Raw genomic sequence first — 14,371 nt, 5'->3', positions numbered from 1 at the left:
ACTTTCATTTAGCATGTTTTCTTAGCCTTTACAGGGCTTTATTTTGCACTACTCTATTAAAATCTGGAACTTAATACTTACGTAACTTTTTGCTTAATGGCTTTAATCTTGGAAAAGAAAGTCCAGTGGTTTGTTTTTCAACTTTAACTTTTTGGGAATGACTATAACCTGGATGACTGAGAATCTCCACCAGCATACATTAAGCATCAAACTTCTTTCTTCATGTATACAGTTAAGAAAAAAGGCTACAACACATTAAGGAGGATTTGCTCCCATTGGGTGCAGCGAACATCTGGAGCTAATAAGCAGAGAGAGACACTGAGCACCTGTTCTCAGGCTCACCGCCTCCGCTGAGGCATGAAGGACGAACCAACAGCCTCCTCTATGAATCAACCGTTTGGAGTTGGGAGGATAAGATCTATGGAGCTGATGCTGACAGGGGTCACTGAGCTGCATGAGCATATTTCTCCTGTAGCTTTCCTCTCTGGATGTTCAACTCTACATCATTAAACATGGACTAAAACTGCCGTTACGTGGTAAACACAACTGCTTTTGTTGTGGTAGAGAAGAGAATCAATGTGGATCCAGAGATTGGACTTCCTGGTTTATCTGAATCTAAAGGAAGAAGATGATGCATTGAGTGCATCGACTGACTGCTAGCTAGACTCTGATGAAATCAAATAGACTGAATGAACATTTTCACATCTACATCACATCTACACCTTATGGACAAAGGAGCAGAATGTTCACATTTTGGACATAGAACACAGATGGTTTGAGAGGGGCGTGAAGGAAGCCATTTATGTTATGAGAGAAAAAACAACCTTAAACAGAGAGGGGGGGGGGACTCAGATTTCGGCTTTCAAAAACCTACAAGGTAGCGAGAGATTTAATACCTTCCCGCTATCATCGCAGCCCCAACCCCTTTACAGGGAAACAGAAGACCTCGCCTATTGAGCCAGACCAACAATTCCCTTTAACGACCCCCTTTCAGAGACATAGACAGGTATGGGGCATTGCAGGCCAACAAAAGAATCAAAACTACCCCCATTCCAAAGGGGCGGACCCGTTCATCTGGTTCAATTTACATGTTTCTAAGCCAAAACAAGCCTTTGTTTTTGTCCAATGTATAAAGCCTGCAACTCAACGCTATTTCTGACATTTTGAATTGAAAAAGTTTCTTGGATGGGAAGCAAAATGTCTTCAAACTTGGAAACAAAGACCAGTGGATTATGTTTTAACTTCTATGGAATGACTATGACCCCGAAGACTGAGAATCTTCACCAGCATATTTTCACCCCCAAAAAAATCTGAATATTCATTGATTTCAAACAGAAAAAAAACGATAATTTTCAGCGTTCTGATGCATTAACACACATCAGGGAAACTGTGTTTAGACAAAGCATGATTTAAACGTCGGGGAATCTGTCTGAAGCAACAGACTAGAATTAGACAATCAAAAATTTAGCAGCCTGACATTGAGCGTCAATCATTCAGACAAGCTGACCGGGAGACTTTCACTGAATCCAAGCCATGATGTCATCATTCTGCAAAGCTGTGTTTTCACATTAGGCCACGACAAACAGCAGGAGAAAATCCGTGCCTCAGAACATTCATTTTGAATCCTGATAAACCGATTTCATGAATGGCATTTCGAATTCTACTTTCTTACTTGCATCTTAAACTTTGTTTTTTTTTCACTCTGACAACAAAGCCAAGCCACTCTATGGATACCGTCTGCCATTGTACACAAGAGACTGGCAGAGGAAAAAGAACAAGATAGCTCCTCCCAACTTGGGCCAGATGTGATAAGCACATCTGGCCACATTTGGTTGATGCACGTCAAGAAACAGCGTTAAAGCTCTAGGGTTGGTGTTCTGTTAGATGAGCATACCCCAGCAGACCAGCATACCTATAGTCAAAACGCATTCGCAATGTGTCAGATTTGCGTTTATCCCTTTAGTTTTCTAAAGGGTTAAACTAAAGGGATAAACTAAAGGAATAAATCTGTATTTTTCTTTGGGTATGCTGGTCTGACCGGGTATGCTTATCTGACAAACACCGCTGACTTCAAAGTGTCAAAGTCTGGGTATTACAGTAGATGCTTTCTTGACACATGAAAAGCACTCGATCTGATATTCTTTTTCATTGTAAAGAGAGACACTTTGCTAGAAACTCTGAAATTGCTCACAGAAAATTTGACAGTTTCACCTTAAGTAAAAAGTAAAAAAAATGTAAGAAAAAAAAATGCTGAAAGTTTGAAGTGGTAAAATGAGAAAAGGTGAATCTACATTTTTTTCTGGGTCAGAGCAAGTTCTCCTGGATTCGGACGCCATGCAGATTTTCTTTCTCACCGTTTAAGGTTTTAAGTGGAAAAAAATAAGTATTTGAAAACTCTGCTATTGTGTAAGTTCTCCCACTTAGAAGTCATGGTGGGATCTGAAATTGTCATCATAGCTGCATGACCACTGTGAGAGACATAATTTTTTTTTAACTCCAAAAATCACTATGTATGATTATATAACTATTTATTTGTAAGATACAGCTGCAAATAAGTATTTGAACACCTGAGAAACTCAATGTTAATATTTGGTAGAGTAGACTTTGATTGCACTTACAGGTCAAGCGTTAAACGTTTCTTCTAGATTTTCGCCAGGTTTGTACACACTGTAGGAGTGATTTTGGCCCACTCCTCCACACTGATCTTCTCTGGATCAGTCAGGTTCCTGGGCTGCTGCTGAGAAACATAGAGTTTGAGCTCCCGCCAAAGATTCTCTGTTGGTTTTAGGTCTGGAGACTGGCTAGGCCACACCAGAACCATGATGTGCTTCTTCCAAAGCCACTCCTTGTTGTGTGCTTTGGGTCATTGTTATGCTGGAAGACCCAGCCTCCACCCATCTTCAATGCTCTAACTGATGGAATTAGGTTGTTCCCCAAAATCTCGCAATACATGGCCCTGGTCATTCTCTCCTTAATATAGTGCAGTTGCCCTGTCCCATCTGCAGAGAAATACTACCACCATAATGCCACCACTCCCATGGTTCACAGTAGCGATGGTGTTCTTGGTAAAATACTCATCATTCTTCTTCCTTCAAACACGGTTAGTTGAATTATGAAAAAGTTTTATTTTGTTCTTGTCTGACCACATGACTTTTTCCTACGACTCCTCTGGATCATCCAAATGGTCATTGGCAAACTTAAGACGGGCTTTGACATGTGCTGGTTTAGGAGGGGGTACCATCCTTGCCATACATCACTTCAAACCATGACGTCTTAGTGTAATACCAACAGAAACCATGGAAACGGTGGTCCCAGCTCTTTTAAGGTCATTGACCAGCTCCTGCCATGTCATTCTGGGCTGATTTCCCACCTTTCATAGAATTATTGAGACCTCATGAGGTGAGATCTTGCATTGAGCCCCAGTCCAAGGAAGATTGACAGTCATGTCTAGCTTATTCCATTTTCTCCAACAGTGGACTTTTTTTTATCAAGCTTCTTGGCAATTTCCCCGTAGCCGTTTCCAGCCTTGTGGAGGTGTACAATTTTGTCTGTAATGTCTTTTGACAGCTCTTTTGGTCTTGGCCATGTTAGTAGTTGGATTCTTACTGACTGTGCGGGGTGGACAGGTGTCTTTATGCAGCTAACAACCTCAAACAGGTGCATCTAATTTAGGATAATAAATGGAGTGTTGGTGGACATTTTGGCTACGTTCACACTGCAGGCCTTGATGCTCAATTCCGATTTTTTTGTGAAATCTGATTTTTTTTTTGCCTTGCCGTTCACATTCCCAAATATATGTGACCTGTATGTGATCTTCTGTGTGAACTGCATTCATACAACCCATTGTCCCACATGCGCAGTAGAGGACGCAATGAAGTCACAAGCCAGCGTGCTCTGTGTTTACAGAAGTAAACATGGATAGTAGTGATGGGGCGCATCTACTGATCTTTCCCAACCTTGAAAACTCAATCTTTTCAAGATGGTTAAACATAAATATTGCTCTCAGCATTATTATTCGTCATAGTTGTTGTTTTTCTTGCCGCTTCTAAGTAGCAAGACACAGAATAGTGACCTTTGTCGGGTATTAATGGTGTACAGGTCGGATGAATGCGACCTGGCCGGGTATCGGGTTCAGGACCACAGGGCCAAGTGGCCTGGGTCGCATTGGAAAAAATTGGATCTTTGCTGTTCAGACAGCCATGCAAAGATCAGATACAGGTCGCATTTGGAACAAAAAAATCAGATTTGGGTCACTTCAGGCTGCAGTGTGAATGTAGCCTTAGAAGGCAGACTAACAGGTTTTTGAGGATCAGAAATATAGCTGATAGACAGGTGTTCAAATACTTATTTGAAGCTGTATCATACAAATAAATAGTTAAAAAAATCTTACATTATGACTTTTTTTAAAAAGATTAGTCCACATTAGTGGACATGCCCCTATGATGACAATTTCTGACCCCCCTATGATTTCTAAGTGGGAGAACTTGTATTTGAACTTGTGTTCAAATACTTATTTTCCTCACTCTATATCCCATCAAAATCATTTCAAGGTGAGTCTGCATCCAGGACAGGTTCTCTGTAAACATCCAGCTTTCTGCAGGCTAATCGAGCTCCAAACATGCTACAGGCTTCCAAGGTCATGTTACAAACATTTATACAGACATGAATATTTGGTTATGAAAAACTACAGGCTCAAACAGTCCTTCATCATATGCTGATAGAAAGTCCTTTTATCTCCAGATGCTGCCCCTTTTCCATATGTTGCTGCAATAAATGCTTCTATGATTTCACACCATCAATAGAAACAAAGATGGCTGTGGACATAAAAGGCACGGTGAGGAATGAAAAGACTTCTTCTCTCCTCATTGCTAAGATGAAGCTGTTTAAAGGCTGGTTTCCGCAGTAGGTACCAGATCTGCTCGGGGCCCTGCCCTTTCTTATGACGTCAATATATGGCAACTCCACTCGGTCAAACTGTATTGCACCCGTTTCTTAAGAATCAGATCTCTTCTGAAGTCTTAACATATTATTGCCCATATTTTTCTATTATTTTACACTTCATCTGTGATCTAAAGTAGCCGAAAGTAGAAAACAATCATTGTCAGTCTTGAAGCAAAGCACTGCCTTATAAGACAGACTGAGCTCTGCCCCTTAACAAGTTGATAAAAAGTTTTAGAGCTTATTATTATTAAGATCTGAGGGCAGAGGAAGACAAAAGGAACATCTTAAAAATGACTTTCATTGATATTTTAGACAAAGAAAACAGTCATACTAATTGTAGAAAATGAACGGTTGATGATTGGGGTTGCCAAACGTCCCTTGAAAAACGGAATTGTTCCGTATTTAGAAATAGAAGTACCTGTCCTGTATATAGTGGAAAAGGAACGCACTTTGTCCCGTATTACTGTGAGAGCAAAATAGTCAGTAAAAAGCTGATGGAAAATTAAGAACAAGGGCATGTTAGATACAAAACTTGGTAAACTTGTTCCCGTCCCAGTCCTGCGTTGTGACCAATGAGCTGACAACATATATGTAACGATCCAGAATACTCTCATCCCATTGGTCGAGCCAAGAGTTGCTCAGGGAGAAGATAGCAGGAGGTAACAGAGCAGGACAAATGGAGGAATTTAAATACTGACGCTGCATTGGGGGGCGGTGCACCTTCGGATACAATGCTCCTCAAAAAAAAAAAGGATGCAGAAATATAGGGAGTAATGGGAAAAACAAATACCTGGGTGGAAAAAGTCTGCAACAATGAATATAAAGCACACTGAAAATATGGATCTAATTCAATGCAGATTTGAGTCAAATAGTAAAAAAAAAATTTCACACGCAAAGTGGGGCTAAAAAAAATCACCACGCCAGGAGGGTTGAAGGCAATCGGATCAGCTGGCACGCACATCAGGTTGTTCAGGGAGTTGACAACCCAAATTGACACAAAGTTAAAAGTAGTGTAGCTTAACATGGCTAACTGACCAAGCTAAAAGAGGCTAACCTGTTAGCTACTGAGCACATTTAGCCAATGCGCTACCCAGCTCTCCCCCTTTATATCATGGTCTAACAGTTACTTAGTTCACAACACAGTGAAGAAATCTGTTCACACAGATTTCTTCAGGCTTGTTATGGACCAGGTAAAACTTCATCGGTCATTTGACACGCTAACACTGCAAATGCTCCAAGCTCTGTTATTATCATTGTCTGGGCACAAATGCTGCCTTGTTATTAACAGTAACGCTTTCTTTTACAGTACACCAATAACCATGTAATAACATGGTAATAAAATAGCCAGTTACACTATATTACTTGGTAACAAGAAGAAACTTTATGGATAAGTTTGGTAAGTGGTGTGCTTCAACTTTTAGGCGGACAAACTAAATTCAGACTTCTAAGATTTCAAACAGTTATTACCAGGTAACTCATTCATTTCACCGACAGCAATAAATTAATGTGTTATTATCTAGTAAAATGCAGCGTATTACTTGGCATATAACAAAAAATCTAACCTAGAATACGGCAAGCCAATCTTTTTAACTAAACTCTTAGTTTAGTTAAGAAAATCTAGAGTTCAGTTTTATAATGATTTATTTATCTGATCATAATTACACTTTACTTTGTGAGCTGTTAGTAGGTGGTGGCCAATAACAGAAACCGTTATGTGGTAACCTAATGGGAATTACCCACCAAGAGTCTCCTTGTTACATAGTAACATACAATTGTAATAAATACATGCAGGGAATTAATTTTAAATTACTTTAATTTTGAAGTAATTACCAAATAAAGCTTTTCTTGTTACCAAATTATATAATGTGACTTTCTTTGTTATTACCATGTTATTACATTGTTATTTACGGAGCCCCTCTGATGACATGGTCAAAAAAAATTTTTTATTGTGGCCACGAAGTAGTATTTCGTACGCACAAAGTAGTATTTCGTGGCCACGCAATAAGTATAACGTGGGCACGAAATACTACTTCGTGGCCACGCAATAAGTTTATCGTGCGCACGAAATACTACTTCGTGGCCACGCAATAAGTTTATCGTGCGCACGAAATACTATTTCGTGGCCACGCAATAAGTTTAACGTGCGCACAAAATACTTATTAATAATATTAACATCATTCCTGGACAACTGGGTAAGCAAATCGAGCGCGCCTTCTCTAAGGTCTAAGGCGCGCTCGATTTGCTTACCCAGTCGGTCTCCGCCAGTCACGTGACATTTGTTGCTAAGACGCTATTTTAGCTGGAAAAGGCGTAGTGTAAACAACCGCAGCATAGCTAAACGAAGGACTAAAGGCCCGTTTACATAGCAGCCTGTCCAAGATAAGTAATTACAGTTAACATAAGCCTGAAAACAGGGGCGGATTTATGGATATTATTAATAAGTATTTCGTGCACACGTTATATTTATTGCGTGGCCGCGAAATACTACTTCGTGCGCGCGAAATACTACTTCGTGCGCGCGAAATACTACTTCGTGGCCACAATTAAACATTTTTTTTGACCATGTCATAAGAGGGGCTCCGTAGTTATTGATGTATTGTAAAAGAAAGCGTTACCTGATTAACGTTGTCTGGGCAACCACTATGTTTTTACGTCATGCAGCAAGGTTCAGCCAATTATATAGCGTAACGTGACTGAAACGCCTGTTTGACGTCATTAAAATCTGAAAATAAAAACAAGGACGGATCTATGGTATTTAGTATGATGAGTGCCCCCAAACATATAGCAGCCTTTAACCAATAAGGTTCTGGGTTCAAATCCCTCCTGGGGCCTTTCTGCATGTCTCTTTGGGTTCTCCATCCTGCTCCAACTGTCCAAAATCAAGATTGTGTCTTTCTGAACTGTCCTGCATGGATAAGTGGTATTATTTCAGCAGAAGGGGTTATTAATTCAGCTTGAATTAATAACCCCTTCTGCTGAATTGAACTGAGGTATTTTTAACACAAATACCCAGAAAGTTTACACATTATAACATTATTATTAAAATTATAGTGAAAATTATAGAGGTATAATAAGATATAGGATGATATTAAAAGCATGGGCAAAGTGTTTCATTAGCTGTGAAACAAAACAAAGGAGAAAATTAAAGAAACATTTCTGATAGGAATCATAACTAACTGCTGTAGTTTTGCTTTAGGTTTGACCAACCAGTTGGATGAACCTATGTTCCCTTTGTTTTAGAACAGATGATAGCGTCCACCACCACCACATGAGGACATCTCCATGGTTACCGCTCTATGGCAGCCATGTCAAACTCTTCCTGTCCTGTTTCTGTACCGTTTAAAGCAGGCATCCCCAAGTCGGTCCTGGAGGGCCGCAGTCCTGCAGGTTTTAGAGGTTTCCTGCTCTAACACAGCTGATTTACATTGATATTTAATTAACAGGCTTTTGCTGAACTGCAATCATTGCAATCAGCTGTGCTAAAGCAGAGAAACCTCTCAAACCTGCAGGACAGCGGCCCTCCAGGACCAACTTTGGGGATGCCTGGTTTAAACCGTTGTACCAACCAGGATAGCAGAGGATATAATGTATGATGAGACAGAGAACTGGAGCTCAGCTCTTACATTCTCTCTAGTTTGCTCTACGTCATTTAGCTCTAATGCTAAGGAAAGCGCCCCGGCGCCAAGTAGATGACTAAAATCAGCTGCTGTGGGGATCTGTGTGCTACCAGTCAAACCAACACGCTAAGATGAGACCAGATTCGCAGATGCCGGATATTTATCAAGGCCGTCCCTCTTTTACTGCATGAGGACCCCCCACCCCCCCCATACCTCACTAAGACCCTCTAGTTTTGGGGCTCCGTCTTACCGGGGTAGAAGTCTTTGGACTTGGACAGCTTAATGGTGGCACCCGTCTCCTTCTGCAGCTGTACGATGGTCTGGCCACCCTTGCCAATAATAGAGCCGGCTGCATAGCTGGGGATCAGCACCTTCAGGAAGTACTCACCCTCCTCTGGGAGAAGACACACAAAGAGGGAAAAGGGCCACATCATGTACAGCAGCTATAAAACAGGTCATTTACACTAAATATGTGGGGGAAAAAACACCAAAGCATTAAATGTGTGTAAATATCTGAGCATAAAAAGGTTAATAATTCCTGAAGAAGAAGCTCTAGATAGTCAGAGTACTTTTACATCTCATCAGAATGGTGGCATGTTCCGTGTCCTGTCCCAGATTTTCATGTAGAGTAAATGATGACCTCCTTTCTGGTTTGCACAGGTCTAATTTTAACCATTTTCAGGGAGTTCTAATAAATACCCATCCGTGCCTAGTGTGAGTAATCCTGCTTTATGCAAGAACTAAAAACAAGGAATCTGAGGCACAAACTGTCAGGACAAAACACAATTATATTCAACTCCTCATCCAAGCAGCTCATGAATAGCCGCGCAAAATTATCCTCAGTAATTAGCCGACGTGTGGAGGACATATGGGAAGCAATCCTGCAGATTTGTTCAAAGAGTATAGAGCCAAAACGGTTTAAATCTCCTGCATTTAGGAGGGGCTTTTGTGGTTTAAAGTGGCTTTTAGCAGTGGCTGATTGACAGAGTCACTGTGCAGAAAATCTTATACCCCTTAGCTTGGAAAAACTCCCCAGAATCTGATTGAGTGGAAACCACAGAGAAGCAATGGGCCACAATGTGCCCGAAACGTTATAGACGAACCGAAGAAAAGGGCCTAAAGCCACGCAACATCCAGATGACGTCACGGAGAAGATGCAACACAGCAGCACATTACAACTTCAGCACAGACACAACCATCTTCTCCGCATGCTGATATGGATGCAATGACGTCATGTTCATCCTTCTTCCCTTCCCAAAGGGATGACGTCAGCAGAGCGGAGCAGGGACGTTACCCAGCGCCGTTCTGTACACGGCTCCTCTGCTTTCAGGTTGGACATTAGACGGAGTCAGCTGTCGCAGTCTGTCAGCGGTCACCGCTCAGTGTGGACAGAATACTGGAGACGCAGAGGACGGGTGGACACACCAACCTGTTGCTTCTATGATGTGAAAGGACATGGCACTGTGACTTCCATGACAGCTCTTCCTCTTGTTGCATTAACATGCCCCTCATGTTCCATTCAGACGTACGCCCAGCTTCATGAACATCACTGTATCAATTGTTCTGACAAGGATCCTTAAACCAGGGGGGGGGGGGATTAAAGCTAAGGAATAATTCATGTCAAAAAACTATTAATCTTAACGTATCTCATGTAATTGTCAACCGTCTCATCTTAGAGCGCTGCAGTCAGCCCTCTGCTTTAACGTAAAACACAAAATGACCTTGATGGGAAAAATCAAGTAACAGGCTTTAACCGCTCCTGGGCTCTCACTCTCATTTCAGGATGACTGACGGCATGCCAGCAGGAGAGAAATCATCATTGAACGATCTGAATATTCCAGGACCTGTTGTTGACAGACAATCCCCGACCCACTGCGTAACTTTCTGCTCATCTTCAGTCAGAGTGAACCAAGCAGGGGAGGAAGCCGCCAAGATCCCCTCTGTCACCCTCACAGCCACGTTTGGTGTCATTAGTCAATAATTCATTCTGTCCCAGTGTCTGAGATCACAGTAGCAGGTTTTAATAGCGTCATGTGGTAGAGTAAACATGGCAATCTGTCGCCAGGGAACCGGAGCAGTGGGGCACACTGGGAGATGGAGCCAGTGGGGTGTTAGTTCAAACCCTCGCTCTCAGTACTGGAAGGATGGCTTGGAGGAGAGACACGGTTTCTGAGCCAAATGTGTTTAGTTAAGTCACTCAAGGGGGGGTGGGTCAGGAGGAAATGCCTTGTGACCGTCCTCCCCTCCTTCTCACTACCCGTCCAAGTACCCATTCTGCATCTCAATGGACCAACCTGCTCCTGATGGGGAGCAAGGACGGCGGAACAAAAATGAGCCGCAGCCAACAAATGAGCCTAAGACGCCTATGAAACTATCCACGGCGCCGTTTGATGGATAAATTCAACAAGTCAGACATTCAGAGTTTGAAGCTTACCCATTCTGAGATCTGCTGCTTCTAAAGTCCTCTGTCAGATCGCCATCAATGCCGGGGCGCAATCTCTAAAGGGGCTCCTGACGTTAGCCGAGGCATAGGTGCGACGGTGGTGTTGAGGAATGCGGCCAGTCGACCTTTTTTCACCAAGGTCTCATTCATCAGTAGGAGCAGAAAAAGAGATTTCACCGCAGCATCCCGGCCATGCCTGCAGCTGGCCACAGCCTCAATTGTCTGAGAAAATGCTAATGCAGGCTCTGAGTGTTTTCAGTGAAAGACGGCACGCATTGTTCAAGCCTGCATCGGTTTGAGGAGGGGGGGTCTTCCCTGCCGCATCACCCTTTTCACTGCTCTCATCCATATTCATCGAGTGGCCTGTCCGTCTGCAGCAGCGCGCAGGACTGACAGCCGATGCAGCCAATGGCCGGCCTCCTCTCCTCAGGACGTCACATCCCCACCCCCCCAACGCCGGTCCCAAAAAATGTCATTTTCTCCTCTACTCCGCCTCTTTTGACGCAGCACTATAAAGTACGGCAGTCCATTCACTCGCTGCTCTTAGAGAAAAGTAACAAAGGCGGAGAGGCTGGAGGGGCGCAGGGCAGAGGCGGACGAGGAGGCTGCAACAATGACCTTCAGCGGAGCCCTGGAAAGGTGCATGGAGAACACAGCCAGACCATGGAGGAGGTGAAGGAGGAGCGATCAGAGGCGGCGTGCTTTACGCCATCTACCCTCCTTCCCTCATTTCCCCCCCACCCCCAATCCCTGAGACGGCCATGTTTGAGAGGGCGGAGGGGCTCATCAACCATTGCAAATGGCAGTGCCGCAGAATGGTGGAGGGGGGGGCGATGAAGCCAATCACTACGCCTATAAATCTTCCAGCGAGAGGTATCCTAAGTGAGCGCATCAGGGTGAAAACTGCAGTGTGTTTGTTGGTGGACACGCGGCTCCGGCCTCATTGGACACAATGAAGTCTCTCCGCCTGGATGTTGATCAGTTCTATCAAACCTTTAACATGGTGGTCAAACGGACCCCTTCCAGAAGATTCTACCGCCTTCCCGATGGACTTCACTTCCTCTCAGGGTCTATCTGCTTCCTCTTTCCTCTCTACTTTGATTTCATTACCTTCACTTCCTCCTGTTCTGTCTTTCTCTGCCACCTGGCAAATTCACAGTCCGCTCACGTCACATCGCTCTGCAAGGGCACCTGTGTCCTTCTCTCAAAAAACAAATGGCTCAAATAAATAAATAAATGAACAAATGAAAACACAGCTTACATTCCTGTGCCAGCCTCTCCATTAGCAGCATATCGAGATCATAGCCCACCCCTCCACCCCCACCAAGCCAACAACCTTTAGATGCGTGCATTTGCCAGCAACCTGGCCTCCCAGTATGGATCATTTAGAGAGAAAAGGAGTGAATAAAAGATGTAGATCTGGAGGACAGAAGGGCGTAGCTGATAAAAGAGGAGTCGTTTCCCTCATTCAGTGTCCCTGGCTCCTCATGCACAGCCAGTGGGGCTCAGCTTTGAAAGAGCTCAGGCTTTCTTCTCTTTGTGCAACTGCCAGTCATGTTAATGATTAGTTGGAGTTGGAATAACGTGATCAATATCAGATGCAGTCTTGGGGCTGGTGATTACGGTGGGGGGTGAGGATTAGCAGGCTCTCAGACAGGCTGCAGAGGACGGACACATTCAACGCCACAATTTCTCCTTTTTTTCCGTTTTGTTTTTTCTCTTCATCAAATTCTAGGAAACAACGACAAACCTTTAGGTTGTTCTGTGTCGTTCTTTCCTGTGCGGCACTTTGCTCGTTTCAGGAGCTAAAACATCAACTCCAAAACAGTTTAGAGGATAAAACCAAAACAGAAGGAAGCTTTTGACCTGAGCAAAAGCAACATTTTCCTGCTCGCTGAAAATGTTATGCAAAATAAAACCACACTGCAAAAAGGAAAAATGTCTTAAATTAAGTGTATTTACCCTTAATCTGAGCATTTAAATAAGATGATCTGCCAATGGAATGAGTGTTTATACTTTTAAAATAAGATGATTGGATAATATGCATGAGAAATAAGACAATGCAATTGTTTTTATTTTTATTTTAAATGTAAATTTTCTTTTTCCATTGCCAATGTGCCTCATTTACCTCCTCAATTAAAGAAAAAATAAACTTATTTTAAGAAAAAAATTACTTATTTACATTTACATTTTTTGCAGTGCATAAATGCAAATCAAATTAAACGTCAGCGGTTGTTTAATTCACAAACATCCATATTTGGGCTGAAACAATTAGTCAGATTAATCTATTATTGAAATAGTTGTCAACTACTTTATTAATCAATTAATCGTTAACTGTAAACCATGCCTTTAGCTGACAGTGACCCAATTAGAGCAGACATTATACCAGAATTATCAAAATATATATAAAAAAATTTTACATTTAAGACAACAATCTTTTTCTTCTTTACTGCAGGAGGACCCCTACCCCTCTATCCAGAATTTAAGTGGAAAAAATGTTTCACCTGGTTAAATTTCCCAAAAAAACCTTCTTTAAGGAACCTTTGGCAGATTAATAGATTAATCAATTTGCAAAATAATCATTAATTGCAGCCCTAATCCGCACCTATGATTTAGGGTCACCCCTTCAACTCAACAGGCTTTCAGAAAGCAGAAGGAAACCAGAGAACTCCCACACAGGGGAAGGCCCGACCAGCAAAGGTTTGGACCCCCACCATCAGCACCACTTTTTTTCTGTTCCTTTCTCATTAAAGCTGTAATTTCTCGTTTGTTATTTTTAATGCAGGAAGAAATGCAACAATCACAACGATAAGATTCGCCACATTGTCTATTTGCTGGCCGATAGCCTTTTTCCTTCAGCCAGCTGACTGACAGTGGGCAGGAACAGCTGGGGGGGTGTGGGGGTGTCAATATTTGTGAAACAGTAGAGCCTTTGTAAGGAAACCCATTAAAATGACCTTTAGCCAAAAGCAAACCTTTGGTTTGAGTGGTTTGGGTTCATCTGCCTCCTTCAGAGCTTCTAACCAGCCGATACTGCAGACTGGACCATGATCCCCTCTAGACAGGGGCGGATTTAGGAAACCTGGGGCCCTAGGCAAAGACAGGCAGCAAAAGACCCATTCTCCAGATAGAGAAATGTTAATAGAATAGACATCCATTGTCTGTTCTAGGTTGTGTCCCTCTCTTCTTGTCCCTTTTCTTCTTGTTTTCCTCTCTATGTTTTGTACTCAGCTGACTTTTCATGCTGTCTCTAAAGAAATGAAAGATATTTTCCAAGCACTAAGCTCACTTAGCTGATTGCTCCTACCTGTGTTTCCAAAAAGGCGACGGCAAAAGTAAATAATTCTCTGGTTTTCATGTGAGTATTTCA

The 14,371-nt window shown here is 42.5% G+C and overlaps 1 protein-coding gene across 2 annotated transcripts in view; it reads right to left on the bottom strand.

Moving 5' to 3' along the window:
• Positions 1-14,371, bottom strand: part of LOC107089881 (RNA-binding protein Nova-1-like) — a 37,518-nt gene that overhangs the window by 18,392 nt on the left and 4,755 nt on the right. Inside the window, exons 1-2 of one of the 2 annotated variants that reach the window (XM_015382909.1) lie at positions 10,993-12,226; positions 8,809-8,952 (exon numbers count right to left, since the gene is read on the bottom strand). In XM_015382909.1, the coding sequence (XP_015238395.1) occupies positions 8,809-8,952; positions 10,993-10,996 (148 nt within the window). In that variant the 5' untranslated portion in view covers positions 10,997-12,226. Of the gene's footprint in view, positions 1-8,808; positions 8,953-10,992; positions 12,227-14,371 lie in introns of those variants that run through there. The other variant, XM_015382908.1, reaches the window with a different exon arrangement.

Source organism: Cyprinodon variegatus, unplaced genomic scaffold, assembly GCF_000732505.1.
Source record: "Cyprinodon variegatus isolate N-32 unplaced genomic scaffold, C_variegatus-1.0 Scaffold269, whole genome shotgun sequence".
NCBI classification, from domain to species: Eukaryota; Metazoa; Chordata; class Actinopteri; order Cyprinodontiformes; family Cyprinodontidae; genus Cyprinodon; species Cyprinodon variegatus.
The sequence above is the reverse complement of the archived record's forward strand: the minus strand, read 5'-3'. Positions and strand labels throughout refer to the sequence as shown.